This window comes from Chiloscyllium plagiosum, unplaced genomic scaffold (genome assembly GCF_037043375.1).
Source record: "Chiloscyllium plagiosum isolate Xiang-an unplaced genomic scaffold, Cpla_swu_hap1 HiC_scaffold_42, whole genome shotgun sequence".
In the NCBI taxonomy this organism is placed as follows: domain Eukaryota; kingdom Metazoa; phylum Chordata; class Chondrichthyes; order Orectolobiformes; family Hemiscylliidae; genus Chiloscyllium; species Chiloscyllium plagiosum.
Genome location: NW_028270180.1, coordinates 31,556,086 through 31,576,872, shown reverse-complemented (window position 1 = coordinate 31,576,872; position 20,787 = coordinate 31,556,086). Strand labels below are relative to the sequence as shown.

The following is a 20,787-nucleotide window of genomic DNA, read 5'->3' as shown; positions in this document are numbered from 1 at the left end:
CTATCCTCCATATACCTATCCAATGCCCGCTTAAATGCCCATAAAGAGGGAGAGTCCACCACTGCTACTGGCAGGGCATTCCATGAACTTACGACTCGCTGAGTGAAGAACCTACCCCTAACTTCAGTCCTATATCTACCCCCCCTTAATTTAAAGCTATGCCCCCTTGTAATACCCGACTCCATACGCGGGAAAAGGTTCACACTGTCAACCCTATATAACCCCCTAATCATCTTGTACACGTCAATCAAGTCACCCCTAAACCTTCTTTTCTCTAATGAAAACAGCCCAAAGTGTCTCAGTCTTTCCTCATACGATCTTCCTTCCATACCAGGCAACATCCTGGTAAACCTCCTCTGCACCCGTTCCAGTGCCTCCACATCCTTCCTATAGCATGGCGACCAAAACTGCACACAATATTCCAGATGCGGCCGCACCAGAGTCTTATACAACTGCATCATGACCTCAGGACTCCGGAACTCAATTCCTCTACCAATATTCTATTTGCTAAAGGCTGCTCATGTCCTCTCTTTGCTCTTCTTAACTCACTCTTTAAATCCTTCCGAGCTAATCTGTAACTCTCCCATCGCCTCATATGAACCATCTCGTCTAATCGTCACATAAGCCTCCTTCTTCCACTTAACAAGAGATGCAATTTTTGTAGTAAACCATGGTTCCCTTACCTTGTCACTTTCTCCCTAACTGACAGGGACATACCTATCAAGGACATGCAATACCAGTTCCTTAAATCAGCTCCACATTTCGATTGTCCCCATCCCCTGCATTTTGCTACCATATTCTATGCATCATAACTCTTGCCTAATTACATTATAATTGTCCTCCTCCCATCGACAACTCTTGCTCTGTGGCATGTATCTATCCTTTTCCATCGCTAAACTATACGTAACCGAATTATGGTCACTTTCTCCAAAGTGCTCACCCACCACTAAATCAAACTCCTGGCCTGGTACATTGCTAAGCACCAGATCCAGTGTGGCCTCCCTTCTTGTCAGCACTTTGATATACTGTGTCAGGAAAACCTCCTGCACACATTGGACAAAAACTGATCCATCTGACATACCAGACTTATAGCATTTCCAGTCAATGTTGACCACCCTGTTCCTTTCACTCCTACCCAGAATCATTTTGCCAATCCTGTCATCCACATCTCTGAAACTCTGCGGAGGTCTGTAAAAAAAACTCTCCTGTTGCTAACCTCATCCCATACTACCTCAGGAGGAGTCCTCGTCAAAAGTTCTTTCACTTTTATACTGTCCTGGACTAACAAGGCCACCTCCCCGCCCCCTCTTTACTGCCTCCATGTTCTTAATGAGAGATCTAAACCCTGGAACTTGCAACATTCACTCCTGACCCTGCTTTGTCTAAGTCTCCAAAAAGCCACAACATCGAAGTCCCAGGTACCTATCCTTGCTGCAAGCTCACTTATTCGGATACTTCTGGCATTGAAGTAGACACACTTTAAACCAGATTGCTGTCTGCCAGCATATTCCTGTGACCGTGAAATCCTGTCCATGCCCTACCTACTCTCATCCTCCTGTGCACTGGAACTACACCTCAGGTTCCCATCCTCCTGCTGAGCTAGTTTAAACCCACCCGCATAGCACCAGCAAATTTCCCACCCAGGATATTAGTACCCCTCTGGTCCAAGTGAAAACTGTCCTGTTTGTAGAGGTCCCATCTTCCCTAGAATGAGCCTCAATTTTCCAAGCGCCTGAAACCCTCCCTCCTGTATCATGCCTGCAGCCACATGTTCAGCTAATATCTCTCCCTATCCCTTGCCTTGCTATCACGTGGCACAGGTAACAAACCAGAGATAATAACTCTGTTGGTTCTAGCTCTCAGCTTCCACCTAGCTGCCTATGCCTCTTTTTAACTATGTCGTTGGCACCTTCGTGGACCACGACCTGGGGCTGGTCGCCCTCTCCCTTCAGGACCTCAAAGACATGATCTGGGACATCACGGACCCTGGCAACTGGGAGAAAACGCACCAACCATGAGTCTTGTTCCCAACAAACCTTCTATCTGAACCTCTAACCTCTAACAGTCCCCAATGATTAATACTTTCCTCCTTTCCCTCCTTCCCTTCTGTGCAACAGAGACAGACTCTGTGCCAGAAATCTGCACCCCACTGCATGCCCCTGGTAAGTCATTTGCCCCCCCCCCAACAGTATCCAAACCAGTATATGTGTTTTTCCGGGGAACGACCATGGGGGATCCCTGCACTGACTGTTTTTCCCTCCTTCGAACAGTTACCCAGCTTTCTTTTTGCTTAGGAGTAACTGCGTCTTTGTAACTCTTATCTGTCACAGCCTCTGCCTCCCGAATGATCCGAAGTTCATCCAGCTCCCGCCCCATTTCCCTTGGTCTTGGAGGAGCAAGAGTTGGGTGCACTTCCTGCAGATGTACTTGAATTGGATACTAATGGTGTCCCTCACCTCAAACATCATAAAGGAGGAACACTCCTCTCCCAGCACTGCTGTCCCAATTTAGAGATTCTGCCCGATGAGGGAACATGATCATACAAAGGCAGATAGCTGTTTGATATTTGTTTCAATTAATGGAAGTAGAAAATGTGAGTACCAGTAGCATACACAGTCTGAACTGTTTTGGCCTTGCAGTTTTCTCTTTGTTGGAGTTAGTAATCAAACCTAGTCACTTGCTGCATTTCCCAAAATGCAGAATCTTTAGGATCAAAATGCAGTGATTGTCCTTTTACATTTTTTAACATATTGTCTAGTTTAACTATTTAAATATTTTTATAGATATTAATGAATGTGAGTTGAGCGACAACCTTTGTAAAAATGGACGTTGTGTCAACATGATTGGACAGTACCAGTGTGCTTGTAATACTGGATATCAAGCAACACCTGACAAACAAGGTTGTGTTGGTAAGTGCTGTTAAAACTTATTGAATTATTAAATTGGTAAATTACTAAAGTAACTAGATTACAAGAAGTTATTTTTCATGGACTGGTGGAATGGTTCATTGTACCCTTGAACCCCTCAAAAGTAAAGAGCACACTCATATAGACTGCTTAACACAGGATAAGTAATCCTTCCATCTATCAAGAAAAAGCAAAATTAGATGGAAAATCTTTATAAACGTGTGTGTATCCTGACAGCTCGCCAATACTTGTATTGCCAGTTGCAAGTTTTCAGCTTCATGGCTATGTGGGTTGGGAACGAGGACAAAACACAATAATTTGCATTTATGTAATGCCTTATGAAGCGAGCTTCACAAGACACTTTTCATCACATAAAAATACTATTGAGTCACAGACGATATCAGGACAGATGACCAAAAGCTGGCCAAAGAGGTTGGTTTTGAAGATCACGTCAAAATGGGAGAAGAATTTAGAGGGAATTGCACAGCGTAAGGCAACTGAAAATATAGCTGCAATCCTTGGACCAATTAAAATTGAGGATGTACAAAGGTGCCGGAATTGGAAAGGCAGGGGGGGCAGCACAGTGGTTCAGTGATTAGCACTGTTGCCTCACAGCACCAGGGATCTGGGTTCAATTCCACCCTCGGGGAACTATATGTGTCAAGTCTGCACATTCTCTCTGTGTCTCCGTGGGTTTCCTCTGGGTGCCCCAGTTTCCTCCCACAGTCTAAAGAATTGCAGGTTAGATGGATTGGCCATGCTAAATTACTCATAGTGTTCAGGGATGTGCAGGTCAGGTAGACTCGCTGCAAGCTAAAGTAGAGAGTTTTTGTATGAGCACAGGTTTATATAAGAAAGAAGATGGTGGACAGTGAAGAGAGCATTGGAATTGTAGAATATATAGGTAATAAAATCATAAGAGTTTTGGGAATATTTGTAGCTCAGGTTGAAGTTCTGGATATAGGTTTGCTGGCTGAGTTGGAAGATTCATTTTCATATGTTCGTCACTATACTAGGTCACAGCTTCAGTGAGCCTCCGGACGAAGCACTGCTGATGTTTCCTGCTTTCTATTTATATGTTTGGGTTTCTTTGGGTTAGTGATGTCACTCCTATAATAGTGTCATTTCCTGTTCTTTTTCTCAGGGGGTGGTAAATGGGATCCAAGTCAATGTTTTTGTTGATAGAGTCCCGGTTGGAATGCCATGCTTATAGGAATTCTCATGCATGTCACTGTTTGGCTTGTTCTAGGATTGATGTGTTGTTCCACTCAAAGTGGTGTCCTTCCTCATTCGTATGTAAGGATGCTAGCGAGAGAGGGTCATGTTGTTTTGTGGCTAGTTGATGTTCATGTATCCTGGTGGCTAGTTTTCTGCCTGTTTGTCCAATGTAGTATTTGTTACAGTTCTTGCAAGGTATTTTGTAAATGATATTAGTTTTGATTGTTGTCTGTATAGCGTCTTCCAAGTTCATTAGCTGCTGTTTTAGTGTGTTGGTGGGTTTATGGGCTACCATGATGTCAAGGGTTAAAGCTAATGCATCTTCTCTGAAGTAGTTCCAGTGCAAATATATTCCTCCTTAAATAAATGGGCCAAAACTGGATAGTTATGGTTTCAGCAATAACCTGATCAGTTGTAGCGATGCTTCACTTCATTTATTCTCTAGTGCCATGCTCCTTTGTCTTGAGTTTATTTGCTCGGATTCCCCATACAGTGAGTATACCTGGGGCCCGCTACATAATGTAGGGATCCAGTCAGAGAATCAGTGGATTGGTGAATATTTTTTATTTTCCACTTCAAGTAAATTCAGGAAAAAGTAAACCCATGAACTTCTGGAAAGACCATGTAAAAGGCAAACGTTATAACAAACAAACTAATCTTCATTCTTTTTCTCCCCTGGGAATGGTGGAAATTAAATATGAACCTCATACTCAAAATTGACAGTAATTGACAGTAAAAAAAAAGACCAAATTGCTGTATAATTTGATTTGATTTATTATTGTCTCATGTACAGAGATACAGTGAAAAGTATTGTTTTGAGTGCTAACCAAACAAATCATACCTTACATAAATACATAAGGCTAATAGAACAGAATACAGAGTGTTCCAGCTACAGAGAAGGTACAGAGAAAGATCAGCTCTGATATATGAGAGGTCTATTCATAAGTCTAATAACAGCAGGGAAGAACCTCAGTATAAGTTTACTGCACATTTCAAAAACTATGTCTTTATTGCTTTGTTCATCAAAAGATGTAAACGAAAGAATGAGTGCACTCGTACACCACCTTGTAACAATTAAATTTGTACTTCAGCTAGCACTTGAAGGTCTTTGACATTAAGTGTTCTGTTTCTGGATTGCAAAGTTATTGGTTTCAAACTCCCCGTTATTGGTGGTATCAGATTTCATGCTACAGGTTTAACTTATTTTACGTACTGTACCTAATGTCATGTGGTTGCATTATCAATTCAGATTTGAAAATGTAATCTACCCAAAATAGACTGCAAAACTTATTCTCAAGTTACTTTCTGTTACAGACATCGATGAATGTACAATCATGAATGGAGGATGTGAGACTTATTGCACAAATTTTGATGGCAGTTATGAGTGCAGCTGTCGGAGTGGCTATGCATTGCTCCCAGACCAACGATCTTGTACAGGTAAGACATAATTATTCAGAAACCGTTTTGCTATAAATACAGACAGTTAAGCAGTTTCAGCAATAATCTGCAATCCCAAATGTATTGATCTTATAAGAATGTTCACTATTTCAGATTGAATCGTTATTAAAGGATATTATAATTAATTCTGTGGTCTACTTTTTAACTCTAAGAGACATGTTGAAATTTTAAGTTGTCTTGTTTATGTCAAGATATTCCATTGTGTCCCAGCAAAGTCAATTATAATAATTTTATCGCACTAGCATAATTTTAGTTAATATCTGTCAGTCATCTTTCATGAATTGAAGCTTAGACATTTTTTGTTATTAACCATGAACATGTCATTATTATACATGCAGCCTACTGCCCTGTTCCTAGTCTTAAATTCTCACTTCCAATGTTGGAACAGAGAAATTTCATGCAAACTGTGTTTAGATGTGTTATATTTGCTATTGCACTTTATATAAGTATAACATGTTATTTAGAGTACATTCCAATATAAAATAACTTAGATTTCTCCCATTTTTATTTTTCTAGTAATTTTCACCTCCCCTCCTCAAATAATTGACTGCTTGTTGAGATATGTACAATTGAGCAACCTCTTTATTCAGCCTTTCTGTGAGAGTATCACACGGTCAGCAAGTCAAACGTAGTTCTATCATTACCTGATATTCACACATGCAGTTCCAGTAGGGGCATTGAATAACTATTGTTAGAACACTAGCCAATTTTTCACTTTCCAAATTCATGGATTATGAAGACAGTTGTAATATGCATTTAACACTTCCCCAGTAAACTCAGATCTATTGGGGCAACTAATTCACATCAAGCTACATAGCCTTCTGTAGCCCAACTGATCATTTGGAGAGCCTGATGTGTATTTTTCTAACACTTAGTGTTTATGTATCAGTTTAGCAAATATATTTTACAAAGTACAAAGTTGACTTTCTTCAAATATCAGTTATTGGTGTGACTGGCAGTTCTGTTCAAGTTTAATGACACAATGCCAAGAAAAACAGCAATTGTACTTTTACTGAAAAGCAAGAGAAGAACCATAATTATAATTTATACTCTCAGTTGCTTTTACTCATTGCTTTTAGTCAATGATAAAGAATGACAGCTATGTGGACAAAAATGTTTCCACTGCCTATCAAGACACTGGGAATGTGGGGAGGAGTTATAGGCATCAACATATCATAGAAATATTCTGGCTTTTCTACAAAACTGATTTCCAATAAACTGTAATTCAGTAAAAATGTTTCCTTCTATTTCAATCCATGCAGCATATCGAAGCACAGAAACATCTGAGTTTTGCACACTAGTTGTTTTTAAAACACAATGGCTGTCATGTTAAAGATTCACTCAATTAAAAAGGGATGTCAAAACTATTATCAGTAACCAGTTGTACCTAATGAAATAAAATCAATAAAGTACTGGAATTACTCATAAGGTTAGGCAGCATCTGTGCAGAAAGACAGAGATTGAATGATAATACAAGCATTCAAGTTTGGAGCAGAAGTACCCTATTGCTGCTTCGAGACTACTTTGCCATTAAAGAAGATCATGGTTGATCTCTTTATGTGCTGAATTCCATAAGCTCTCTTAATCTCAACTGAAAGAACTGTGGATGCAGCAAATCAGAAATAAAAACAGAAATTGTTAGAAAAGCTCAGCAGGTTTGGTGGTATCTTCAGAACAGGGAAGAAGGGTCACTGAACATGAAACATTAACTCTGATTTCCATCCGTAAATGCTGTCAGACCAGCTGAGCTTTTCCAGCAATTTCTGTTTTTGACTCTAATTAAACTCATGCATACTAATTTTTCATGACTTGCAATAGAAAGCAACTTGTGTATAATTTTTACAGGGGAGGTGAATTTGAATTCAATAAAAATCTGAAATTGAAATTCTAATGATGACCATGAAAGTGTTGTTGATTGTCAGAAAAACCTTTCTGGTTCACTGATGTCCTTTAGAGAAGGAAATATGCCATCCTTACCCGGTCTGGCTTACATGTGATTCCAGACCCACAGCAAAGTGGTTGATTCTTAACTACCGTCATTCTTGAATGAATAAAAATAAATAAATAGATTTGTACACTAGAACACCTACCTTTCTGCGCCTCGGAATTGACAGTCAATCTCCATTTAAATCTTATTCTGTTTTTTTATTCTTCCTTCTATGGAGGTCAATAGTGTAGAAAAAGGCCTTTCAGCCCATTATATCTGTGCTATTCAAATACAAGGACCTAACTGTTCAAATCCCATTTTCCAGAAGATGACCCATAGCATTCTATGTCCTGGTATCACAGTGCACATATAAATATTTTCAAAATAGTACATGGGTTTCTGCTTCTACTATTCTTACAGGCAGTGAGTTCCAAATTCCCACAACCCTCTGGCTGAAAAAATGTTTTCTCACATCCGTGGAATCTCCGCTAGATAAGGTGATGGAGAAGGCTTTCGGTATGCTTGTTTTCATTGGTCAGAACACAGTACAGGAAATGGGACATCTTGTGTCTCTACAAGACGTTGGTGAGGCCACATTAGGAATAGTGTGTGCAGTTCCAGTTGCTCTACTGTAGAGACGGTATTATTAAACCAGAAAGATTGCAAAAGATTTATGAGGTTACTACCTGGACCGGAAGAATTTGTTATAAGGAATGGGTGGATAGGTGGAGACTGAGAGGTGACCTGAAAAAGGCATATAAAATCATGAGAGGCATGATTTTATGGGGTAGATAAGTAACAGCTTTTCCCCAAGGTGGGAAAGTCTAAAACTAGAGGTCACAGATTTAAGGTGAGAAGGGAGAGATACAAAAAGTCCAGAGGGTCAGCTTTTTTTTCCACACCGAGGGTGGACACCATCTAGAACGGGCTGCTGGAAATAGTGGTGGAAGTAAGTATAATTTTATTATTTAATAAACATTTAGTCAGGTACCTAGATGAATAGGTATGAAGGGATACGGACCAAATGTAGTCAGGTAGGACTTATTTAATTGTGAAAACTGGACAGTATGGGCATGTTGAGCCAAAGGGCCTGTTTCCATGCTGTAGACCTCTATGTCTCTATCCCCTCTAAAACCCCTACTCCGGCCTTAAATCTATGCCCCGGTCATTAATATCTCCAACAAGGGGAAATGTTGCTTCCCATCTACCCTATCTACACCCCTCATAATTTTTTTTTCGTTTAATCATAGAAGGTGGGCATTGCTGGCTGGTCAGTATTTATTGCCTATCCTTAGTTGCCCTTAAAAAGTTGGTGGAAAACTGCCTTCTTGAACCAATGCAGTCCGTGTGCTATGGGCAGATTAACAATGCTGTTAGGGAGGCAATTCCATGATTTTGACTCGGGGAGAATGAAGGAATGGAGATATATTTTCGAGTCAGGATGGTGAGTGGCTTGGAGGGGGACTTGCAGGTGGTGGTGTTCCCATGTAGCTGCTGCTTTTTTTTTTAGATTACTTACAGTGTGGAAACAGGCCCTTCGGCCCAACAAGTCCACACCGACCCGCCGAAGCGTAATGCACCCATTCCCTTACATTTACCCCTTTACCTAACACTACGGGCAATTTAGCATGACCAATTCACCTAACCTGCACATCTTTGGACTGTGGGAGGAAACCGGAGCACCCGGAGGAAACCCACACAGACACGGGGAGAATGTGCAAACTCCACACAGTCAGTCGCCTGAGTCGGGAATTGAACCCAGGTCTCTGGCGCTGTGAGGCAGCAGTGCTAACCACTGTGCCACCGTGCCACTGTGCCACCGTGCTCTTGTCCTTCTAGATGGAAGTGGTCATCAGTTGGACATTGCTGTCTTAGGATTTTTGGCAGATTTCTGCAATGTATCTTAGAAAGCACACATTGTTGTTACTGAGTATTAGTGGTGGAGGGAATGAATGTTTGTGGATTTGGTGCCAGTCAAATGGGTTGCTTTGCCTTGAATGGTGTCAACCTTCTTGAGTGATGTAAGAGCTGCGCTCATCCAGGCAAGTGGGGGGTATTCCATCGCACTCCTGACTTGTACCTTGTACATGATTGTCAGGCATTAGGAAGTCAGGAGGTGAGTTACTCACTGCAATATTCCTAGGCTCTGACCTGCTCCTGTCGCTGTGTTTCTGTGATGATCCAGTTGAGTTTCTGGTTAATGGTAACCTCTAGGATATTGATAGTGAGATATTCAGTAATTGTAGTGCCATTGAATGTCAAGGGATGGTGGTTGGATTATCTCTTACTGGATATGGTAATTGCCTGGCATTTATGTGGCGTGCATGTTACTTGCCATTTTTCTGCCCAAGCCAGGATATTGTCCAGATCTTTCAAAAAAAAGTACTTCAGTATCTGAGGAGTGCAGTGATCAGTAAACATTCCCACTCCTGACCTTTAAAATGGAACTAAGGTCATTGACAAAGCAACTGAAGATGGTTGGGCCTAGGACACTAGACTGAGGAAATCCTGCAGAGGTGTTCTAGAGCTGAGATGACTTACATAACCATAACCATCTTCCAATGTGCCAGGTATGACTCCAACCAGTAGAGAGCTTTTCCCCTGGTTTTCACTGATTGCAGTTTTGCTAGGGGGTCCTTGATGCCATACTCAGTCAAACATAGCCATCACTAAAGAGGAATTGCTGGGAAGCTGAAAGTTCTGAAAGTGGATAAATCACCCAGAATGGATGGACAACCCTCCAGAGTTCTGAAGGAAATGGCTGCGGAAGTTTTGGAGACATTGGTGGTGATCTTTCAGGCATCATTAGAGTCAGAGAAAGTCCCAGAGGACTGAAAACTGGCTAATCTAACACATCTGTTTAAAAAGGGAGGGAGGCAGAAAATAGGCAGGTTAGCCTGACCTCAGTTGTTGGTAACATTTTAAGAGTCCATTGTTAAAGATGCGATTGCAGAGTACTTGGAAGTCCGTGATAAAATAGGCTGAATCAGCACTGCTTCATCAAGGGGAGATCATGCCTGACAAATCTTTAGAATTCTTTGAGGAGGTAATGAGCAAGTTAGACAACGGAGAACCAGTGCATGTAATCTATTTGGATTCCAGAATGCCTTTGACAGTCGCTGCAAAGAAGACTGCTAAATTAGATAAGAGCCAGGGGTGAGGTATTATCATGTACCAAGGATTGATTGACTAGCAGAAGGCACAGAGTGGGGATAGAGGCATCTCTTTCAGAATGGCAGCAGTGACTGGTAGTGTTCTGCAAGGGTCCTTGTTCAGATCACAATTGTTCATGTTATACATAACAATCTAGACAAAGGAACTGAAGGCACTATTAAGTTTGTTGGGGACACAAAGATAAATGCAGGGACAGGTAGTGTTGAAGAGATAGGCAGGCTGCAGAAGGACTTGGGCAGGCTAGGAGAATGGGCAGACAAGTGGCGGATGGAATGAAATGGGGGAAAGTGTGAGGTTATGCACTTTGGTCGGAAAAATAGAGGCAAAGACTGTTTTCTAAATGCGGAAAGGCTTTGGAAATCTGAAGTACAAAGGGACTTAGGAATCATGGTTCAGGATACTCGTAAGGTTCAATTGGCAGTTAGGAAAGCAAATGCAATGTTAGCATTCATTCAGGTTAGCACTGCTGCCTCACAGCACCAGGGACGTGGGTTCAATTCAATCCTCAGACAACTGTGTGGAGTTTGTGCATTCTAAGAAGCCTATAATTAAGAGTAGGGATGGACTGCTGAGGCTGTATAAGGCTCTAGTCAGACCATAGTGGAATATTGTGAGTGGTTTTGGGCCCCAAACATAAGGATGGAAGTGCTGGAGAAGAATTACAAGAATGATCCTTGGGATGAAGGGCTTGTTGTATAAGGAGCAGTTGAGAAATCTAGGTCTGTACTCAATGGAATTTAGAAGGATGAGGGGACATCTGAAACGTACAGAATACTTAAGAGACCTGGTTAAAGTGGACATGGAGAAAATGTTTTCATTAGTAAAAGAAACTAGGACCCAAGAGCACAGCCACAGAGCAAATGACCCCTTAAGAACTGAGAAGAGGAGGACTTTCTTCAGCCAGAGTGTGGGGAATCTGGGAAGATCATTGCCACCGAAGGCTGGGGAGACTAAGTTATTTGGTGTATTTTAGATAGAGATAGATAGGCTCTTGATTAAAGAGATCAAAGATTATGGGGAGAAGATAGGGGAGTGGGGCAGACCAATGGGCAGAATAGCCAAGTTCTGTTGTTATATCTTATCCTCCAAGTGTTGCTCAACATGGAGAAGTACAGATTCCTCAGCTGCAGAAGTATGATACATGGTAATTAGCAGGAGGTCTCCTTGCCCAGTGTTTGACGTGATGCCATGAGACTTTTATGGGGTCCAGAGTCAATATTGAGAACACCCAGGGCAACTCCCTGCTAACTTATACCACTCTGCCGCCACCTGCTGGGTCTGTCTTGCCAGTTGACATATTCAGGGATGATGATGGTGATGTCTGGAACATTGTAAAGTGTGATTTTGTGAGTATGACTATGTCAGGCTGTTTCCTGACACTGGAGAACTGTCCAAATTTTGGCACTTGCCCCCTGATGTCAGTAGGGAGGACTTGGCAGGGTTGACAGGGCTGCTTGTATCATTGTCATTTCTGGTGCCTAGGTTGATACCCAAGTGGTCCGTCCAGTTTCATTTCTTTGCTGAGAATTCATAGCGGCTGATACAACTGGGTGCTCAGCCATTTCAGAGGGCAGTTGAAAATCAACTACATTGCTTTCGGTCAGGAATCACAGGTAGATCAAACCAGGTGAGGATGGCTGGTTTTCTTACTTGAAGGACATCTATGATGCGTTTTTCTAACAATCAACAGTGATTTTCTTGGTCATCATTAGATTCTTAATTCCAGATATTTATTTAATTCACATTCTGCCATGCAAGATTTGAATCTGGATTCCCCAGAACATCTGCTGAGTTTCTAGATTAATAGTCTAACAATAATACCACTAACTCATTGCCTCCACAACATCTCAATCATACACCCTCTCAGCCTCCTCTGCTCCAAGGAAAATAACCCCAGTCTATCCAGCCCAGGTAACATCCTGGTAAATCTCCTCTGCACTCTCTCCAGTGCAATCACATCCTTATATGATTCCAGCATATTCCTGCACCTACATTCTGTACTTCCTATGTGATCCTCCATAGTGATCAATTCTAGTACTGTTCCTATGACAGACATAAAGCTCACTGACCTATATTTCCAGTTTTCTGCTTTCCACTCCCTCCTTCCCTTGATTAGTGGATTTGACTTGCTATTTTCCAGATAGATGCAATATTCCCAGACCCTAATGAATTTTGAAAAATTAACACAAATCATTTAATCGCTCAATAGCCCCCCTTTTTTTAACAGACTCCATAAGTCCATAAGACATAGGAGTGAAAGTTAGGCCATTTGGCCCATTGAGTCCACTCTGCCATTTAATCATGGTAGATGGGCATTTTAACTCCATGAACCCACACTCTCCCCGTAGCTCTTAATTCCTTGTGAGATCAAGAATTTATCAATCTCTGCCTTGAAGACACTTAACATCCCGGCCTCCATTGCGCTCCGTGGCAATGAATTCCACAGGCCCACCACTCTCTGACTGAAGAAGTGTCTCCTCACTTCCATTCTAAATTGACCCCCCTCTAATTCTAAGGCTGTGCTCACGGGTCCTAGTCTCCCCACCTAATGGAAACAACTTCCCAGCATCCACCCTTTCTAAGTCATGCATTATCTTGCAAGTTTCTATTAGATCTCCCCTCAACCTTCTAACATCTAATGAATACAATCCCAGAATCCTCAGCCGTTCATCGTATATTAGGCCTACCATTCCAGGGATCATCCGTGTGAATCTCCGCTGGACACTCTCCAGTGCCAGTATGTCCTTCCTGAGGTGTGGGGACCAAAATTGGACACAATATTCTAAATGGGGCCTAACTAGATCTTTATAAAGTCTCAGAAGCACATCGCTGCTTTCATATTCCAACTTTCATGAGATAAATGACAACATTACATTCGCTTTCTTATCACAGACTCAACCTAAAAGTTAACCTTTAGAGAATCCTGGACTAGCACTGCCAGAACCCTTTGTACTTCGGCTTTATGAATTTTCTCACTGTTTAGAAAGTTGTCCATGCCTGTATTCTTTTTTCCAAAGTACAAGACCTCGCATTTGCTCACGTTGGATTTCATCAGCCATTTCCTGGACCACACTCCTAAACTGTTGAAATCTTCCTGCAGCCTCCCCACCTCCTCAGTACTACCTGCCTAAGTCATACTACCTGACTCAGACAAAATTCACCAGAACCCGTGAATCCCATTAGTTTGCTCAGTACTACTTCCCTAGTGATTGTAATTACACTAAGTTCCATTTCTTCATTCAACCTCCTGATTTACAGGTTATACTGGGTTTCTTTTATATCTTCTATGATGAGGGTAGAAATCAAGTATTTATTCATTGCACCCACCATTTCTTCTCACCTCTGGAGGACCAACTCGCACTTTATTTTTTTCTTTTTAGATACCTGTAGAAACTTTTGTTTGAACTCTCTGCCTCAAAAGACTGCAGAGACAGGGTAATTGAATATTTTTAAAGCAGAGATGCTTAGATTCTCATAAGGTAGAGGAATAAGTGTTATTAGGACAGATGGGAATGTGAAATTTGAAACACAAACCAATTAGCTCACATTTTATTGAATGGCAGAGCCAGCTTAATGGCCAAGTGATCGACTTTTGCTCTGCTTTCATATGTTCATAAAATCACTTACAATTATTACCATCCCTTCATCATAAGCACTCAATACTATTTCTTGTGTATTTCTTCCTACATTGTGGTTACTGTTTTGGAAACTTGTAGATCGTTCTCAAGTGACTTCTATCCCCTATCATTCCTCATCTTTACCCAAAACAATTCTACATCATGATCTCTCTGAATCGACGTCATCACTAACTGCTGCAGCAATGTCATCTTGATTAGGGGTGCCTCCTTCTGCCTTCACCTATTCTTTGGTATTCTTCTTGAATATCAAATATTCCTCAATCCTTATCATCCTGTACCCCAGCCATATCTCCTTGATGATTATCAGATCGTACTTGTTCACTTTTGCGCTATCAATTAATTTACTTTGTTACGAGTGCTATTAACATTTAAATAGAGTCTTTAGTTTTGCATTTTCTTTTGTTATCTGTGTAGCATCTATTCTATTGCTGACATATTCTTAGGTTTTCTTTCAGCCTTCCTGACATTCTCTGACCTTCATTTTCTGTATCTGTATTTTTCTGTCCAGCCTTAATTCTACCCCATAATTTATTACATTTATCCAAGCTTGATCTCTCACTGCTCTTTTTATTAGTTTAACATTCTCTCCACTTCCCTCACAGTTCACAAGAACATCAGTCGCATCATGGTTCGGGCCTAGACCGTCCCAATGATATAGGTCCAACTTTTCACAGTACTGGTGCCAGTACCTCAAAAAAGCAGAACCTACAACCTCAACGCTAGTCTTTGAACCATGCATTTACTCCTCTATTCTTATTCATCTCATGTAAATTTGTGCATGGCTCAGGTAGTAATCCAGACATTATTATTATGGAGGTTCGATTTATAATTTAGCACCTAACTTCTCATACTCTCTGAGATGAGCCTCTTTCATAGTTTCCCTGCTCTCTCATATCATGGGGCCATGATTGGTTAGCTCATCCACCCTGCTGCCCTCACTCTCATCCAACCTCAAACCTATTGGGCAATTAATGAACCTCCTGCGTTCCTACTCTCTGAATCCCCTTACCTGCCTCACTTGCAATTATGCTGTCCTATCCTTGACCATTGCCCAAATCAGAATATCCTATCCTAAAGGAGTGTGACTGCCACCTAGAATAAAATGCCCAACTAATTTTCAACCTCCCTGATTTGCTGCAGTGTCTGTAGCTCCACTTCCAGCTCAAAATATTTTCTAATCAACCTGTTCACAGATGTTATCACACATTTCTAGAGCAAGTAGGACTCAAATGCAGGCCTTCTGGTTCAGAAGTGTACAACATAGAACATTACTGCGTAGTACAGGCCCTTTGGCCTTCGATGTTGTGCCGACGTGGAACCAATCTGAAGCCCATCTATCCTACACTATTCCATTTTTATCCATATGTCTATCCAATGACCATTTAAATGCCCTTAAATTTTAGGGTGTAGGTTTGCTCGCTGAACTGTAGATTTGATATCCAGACATTTCATTACCTGGCTAGGTAACATCATCAGTGGCGACCTCCAAGTGAAGCGAAGCTGTTGTCCCCTGCTTTCTATTTGTATCTTTCTTCTGGATGGGGTTCCTGGGATTTGTGGCGATGTCATTTCCTGTTCGTCCTTTCCCATCTTCGGGCCAGTTGTAGCATGTTGCGCCCATAGGTTTTAGCAAGGTTTGTGAAGGTTTGTAGCTCAGGTTGAGGTTTAGGGTGTAGGTTTGCTCACTGAGCTGTAGGTTTGATATCCAGACGTTTCATTACCTGGCTAGGTAACATTATCTGTGGCGAACAGGAAATGACATCACCACAAACCCCAGGAACCCCATCCAGGAGAAAGATATAAATAGAAAACAGGCGACAACAGCTTCGCTTCACTTGGAGGTCACCACTGATTATGTTACCTAGCCAGGTAATGAAACGTCTGGATATCAAACCTACAGCTCAGCGAGCAAACCTACACCCTAAACCTCAACCTGAGCTACAAACCTTCACAAACCTTGCACCCTTAAAGTTGGCAGTACATTCCACATGCCTACTACTTTCTGAGTAAAGGAACTACCTCTGACATCGGTCCTATATCTATCACCCCTCAATTTAAAGCTATGCCCCCTCGTGCTAGCCATCACCATCCAAGGAAAAAGGCTGTCAGTGTCCACCTTATCTAACCCTCTGATTCATATGCTCGGTGGGCGGCATGGTGGCACAGTGGTTAGCACTGCTGCCTCACAGCGCCAGAGACCCGGGTTCAATTCCCGCCTCAGGCGACTGACTGTGTGGAGTTTGCACGTTCTCCCCCTGTCTGCGTGGGTTTCCTCCGGGTGCTCCGGTTTCCTCCCACAGTCCAAAGATGTGCAGGGTCAGGTGAATTGGCCATGCTAAATTGCCCGTAGTGTTAGGTAAGGGGTAAATGTAGGGGTATGGGTGGGTTGCGCTTCAGCGGGGCGGTGTGGACTTGTTGGGCCGAAGGGCCTGTTTCCACACTGTAAGCAATCTAATCTAATATGTCTCAATTAAGTCACCTCTCAACCTTCGTCTCTATAACAAAAACAGCCTCAAGTCCCTCAGCCTTTCCTCATAAGCCTTTCCAGGCAATATCCTCGTAAATCTCCTCAGAAACCTTTCCAAAGCTTCCACATCCTTCCTATGATGTGGTGGCCAGAACTGTACACAATACTCCAAGTGTGGCCACACCAGAGTTTTGTACAGCTGCAGCATGACCTTGTGGCTCTGAAACTCAATCCCTCTACCAATAAAAGCTAACACCCATATACCTTCTTAACAACCCTATCAACCTGGGTTGCAACTATCAGAGATCTATGTACATGGACACCGAGATCTCTCTGCTCATCTGTACTATCAAGAATCTTACCATTAGCCCAGTACTCTATGTTCCTGTTGCTCCTTCCAAAATGAATCACCTCACACTTTTCCGCATTAAACTACATTTGCCACCTATGGACACTATCACTGTACCATAAGAGCCTACCCAATAACTCTAAGCTGAAGTTCCTTGAGCTGCAAACATTTACTGATGTGCCCTATATCACACCAGCAGCCTGAAACTCCCACTTTCTGTAGTCAGAGCACATTGCCTTTCTTGCCATCTCTACTATATGTCAGTTCATTAATAATTGCTAATTGATCTATAATTAGCGAGTTTTGTGAAGATTTGTAGCTCAGGTTGAGGTTCTGGAAGTAGGTTTGCTCACTGAGCTGGAAAGTTCGTTTTCAGACGTTTCATCACCCTATAGGTAAGATCTTCAGTGAGCCTCCTAGTGAAACAGTCCGGAGATTTCTCAGCAACAAACCCAAACAAGCAGACAAAACCCTAGTCCAGAAACCCTAGCCACTCTCCCCTACATTAAAGACATCTCGGAAATAACTACCAGACTAGTCAGACCCTTTGGCGCCATGGTAGCCCACAAACCCACCAACATACTAAAATAGCAGCTAATGAACTTGAAAGATCTTATACAGACAACAAGCAAAACTACTGTCACTAACAAAATACCTTGCAAGAACTGTAACAAACACTACATTGGACAAACAGGCAGAAAGCTAGCCACCAGGATACATGAACATCAACTAGCCACAAAAAGACATGACCCACTCTCACTAGTATCCTTACATATGGATGAGGAAGGACACCTCTTCAACTGGGACAACACATCCTCGGACAAGCCAAACAGAAACAAGCACGAAAATTCCTAGAAGCATGACAGTTCAACCGGGACTCTATCAACAAACACATCGATTTGGATCATATTTACTACCCCCTGAAAAAATAACAGGAAATGATATCACCACAGGAAATGATGTCACCAACCCAAGGAAACCCAAACAAAGAAATAGAAAGCGGGCTACACCACCAGTGCTTCATTCAGAGGCTCACTGAAGATCTTACCTAGTAGGGTGACGAAACATCTGAAAATGAACCTTCCAGCTCAGCGAACAAACCTACATCCAGAACCTCAACCTGAGCTACAAGCCTTTTCAAAGCTCACTAACACCTATGGGCACAATACTCTAAAACTGACCCGAAAATGGGAAACCAATGCCATCCGACAGAGCGCCACCTGCGAACAACTGTACTTGCACGAATGCCTAAGGAAACAGATACTACCTAAATGTCTTAGATACAAACCTCCCCTTAACACCCCACTAGCCAAAAGAATAGCAGAGCAAAATGGCTACAGAATGCTTAGAGAAATGAATAATGATGCCCACCACAGACTCCATAAATGCAACTGGGACATTTTGTGCCAAAAGTCTTTACTCACTCAAGCAACAGACATGAATGGACAGACACATTACAACAACCATAGATATTAGACATCGACACAAACAGAAAATGAAAAAAACTAGACCTGCAGAAAAAAAACAAGACAAACTTACACAAAATAACAACATTGACAACACAGAAGCATGGATAAAAAACTTATCTGACCGAATCTTACCAGACACTGAAAAAGCAGTCTAAATAAGAGGATTAAATTACAACTTCCAGGATGCGGACAAGAAAGATTTCTTAGCAGCATTAGAAACAACACTGAAAGACAACCAACTCACAGAAGAAACCTAGCAAACTATCAGACAGGCAGTCACATCAACATTAAACAGGAATAAGGAAGGAAACACACTCAATACGCAAGAAAGGATACCACTAGAAAGACTAAAAAAAATAAAAACATTGTTATCCTACCTGCAGACAAAGGATGCTTGGCAGTCATTTTAAATCAAAGAAACTACATTGAGAAAGTGAACTTACAACGTGCAGATACCAACGCTTACCAACAAGTGGCGATAGACCCAACCCCACAACTGGAGAACCAAATCACAGCCCTACTCAAAAAACCTCAGAAATCTGGAGACATAATTAAGACATAATTAAGACCGACTTAATTATGACCGACTTAAGACCGAGTCCCCCTCAGACCCATAGTCTCGCTACCTTGAACACCAACTTTAACATTGGCCAAGGAGCTACACCAAAGACTAAAACACTTAGTAGAAGACTCACGCCACTCCATCCACTCAATCTAAGAATTCCTGAAGACCATCAAAGACACCAAGATAGAAGAGGATGAAATAACGGTCTCCTTTGACGTAACAGCCCCGTTTACATCCATCAACATCAACCTGGCCAAGGGAACACTGACTACACTATTAGAAGAACCAAAGACACATACACCAAACACCACCAACTTCATCAGGATGGACAGTATCATCAAGCTAGTGGACCTATGCCTTACCACCCACCACTTTCAACAACAAAATCTACAGATAAACCAACAGAACAACAATGGGATCCAATATCAGGCTTCTCAGCAGAGGCAGTAATGCAGAGACTCAAACAAACAGCCTTGCCAACCATCCAACCCAATTGTTGGGTCCGATACGTGGATGACACCTTTGTCATTACTAAAGGAAACAAGTTAGAGGAAACCTTCAAGACCATTAATAATACCCTTACTGGCATAAAGTTAACTAAAGAGGAGGAAAACAACCAGAAACTGCCATTCCTAGATGTCGCAGTAGAACGAACAGCCAATGGGGAGCTTCAAATCAGCATCTACAGGAAAACAACACATACGAATCAAATATTGAACTACAGAAGTAATCATCGTAAAATCCACAAATGAAGCTGCATGAGAACATTATTTCATTGAGCCACCACACACTGCAGCATAGAGGAACTACGCAGAGCAGAGGAAAATCACCTGCACAGTGTATTCAAAATGAATAGGTACCCAATGAAACAGTCCGTCGATTTCTCAGCAGCAAACTCAAACACGCAGACAAAATGCGTCCAGAAACCCTAGCCACTCTCCCCTGCATCAAAGACATCTCGGAAATGACTGCCAGTCTACTCAGACCCCTTGGCATCATGGTAGCCCACAAACAAAACACACTAAAACAGCAGCTAATGAACTTGAAAGACCCTATACAGACAACAAACAAAACTAATGTAATTTACAAAATACCTTGCAAGAACAAAATACGTTGGACAAACAGGTAGAAAACTAGCCACCAGGATTGATGAACATCAATTAGCCACAAAAAGACATGACCCCGAGTATTCTTACATATGGTTGAGGAAGGACACCTCTTCGACTGAGACAACACATCCTCGGACAAGCCAAACAGAAACAAGCACGAGAATTCCTAGAAGCATGACAGTTCAACCGGAACTCTATCAACAAACACATCGATTTGGATCATATTTACTACCCCCTGAAAAAAAAACAGGAAATTATATCACCACAGGAAATGATGTCACCAACCCAAGGAAACCCAAACAAAGAAATAGAAAGCGGGCTACACCACCAGTGCTTCATCCGGAGGCTCACTGAAGATCTTACCTCGAATGGTGACGAGATATCTGACAATGAACCTTCCAGCTCAGCAAGCAAACCTGCATCCTGATCTATAACTGAAATTGTCTACACCTTCCCGTTGGTCTGAGCACTGTCAGTAACACGTACAGTACTCGTAAAATAATACAA

At 41.9% G+C, this 20,787-nt stretch overlaps 1 protein-coding gene across 1 annotated transcript in view; it reads left to right on the top strand.

The window, feature by feature from the left end:
• Positions 1-20,787, top strand: part of LOC122542423 (fibrillin-1-like) — a 610,102-nt gene that overhangs the window by 408,162 nt on the left and 181,153 nt on the right. The window contains exons 28-29 of the mRNA XM_087981979.1: positions 2,784-2,909; positions 5,439-5,561. Coding sequence (XP_087838105.1) covers positions 2,784-2,909; positions 5,439-5,561 — 249 coding nt within the window. The remainder of the gene's footprint in view (positions 1-2,783; positions 2,910-5,438; positions 5,562-20,787) is intronic.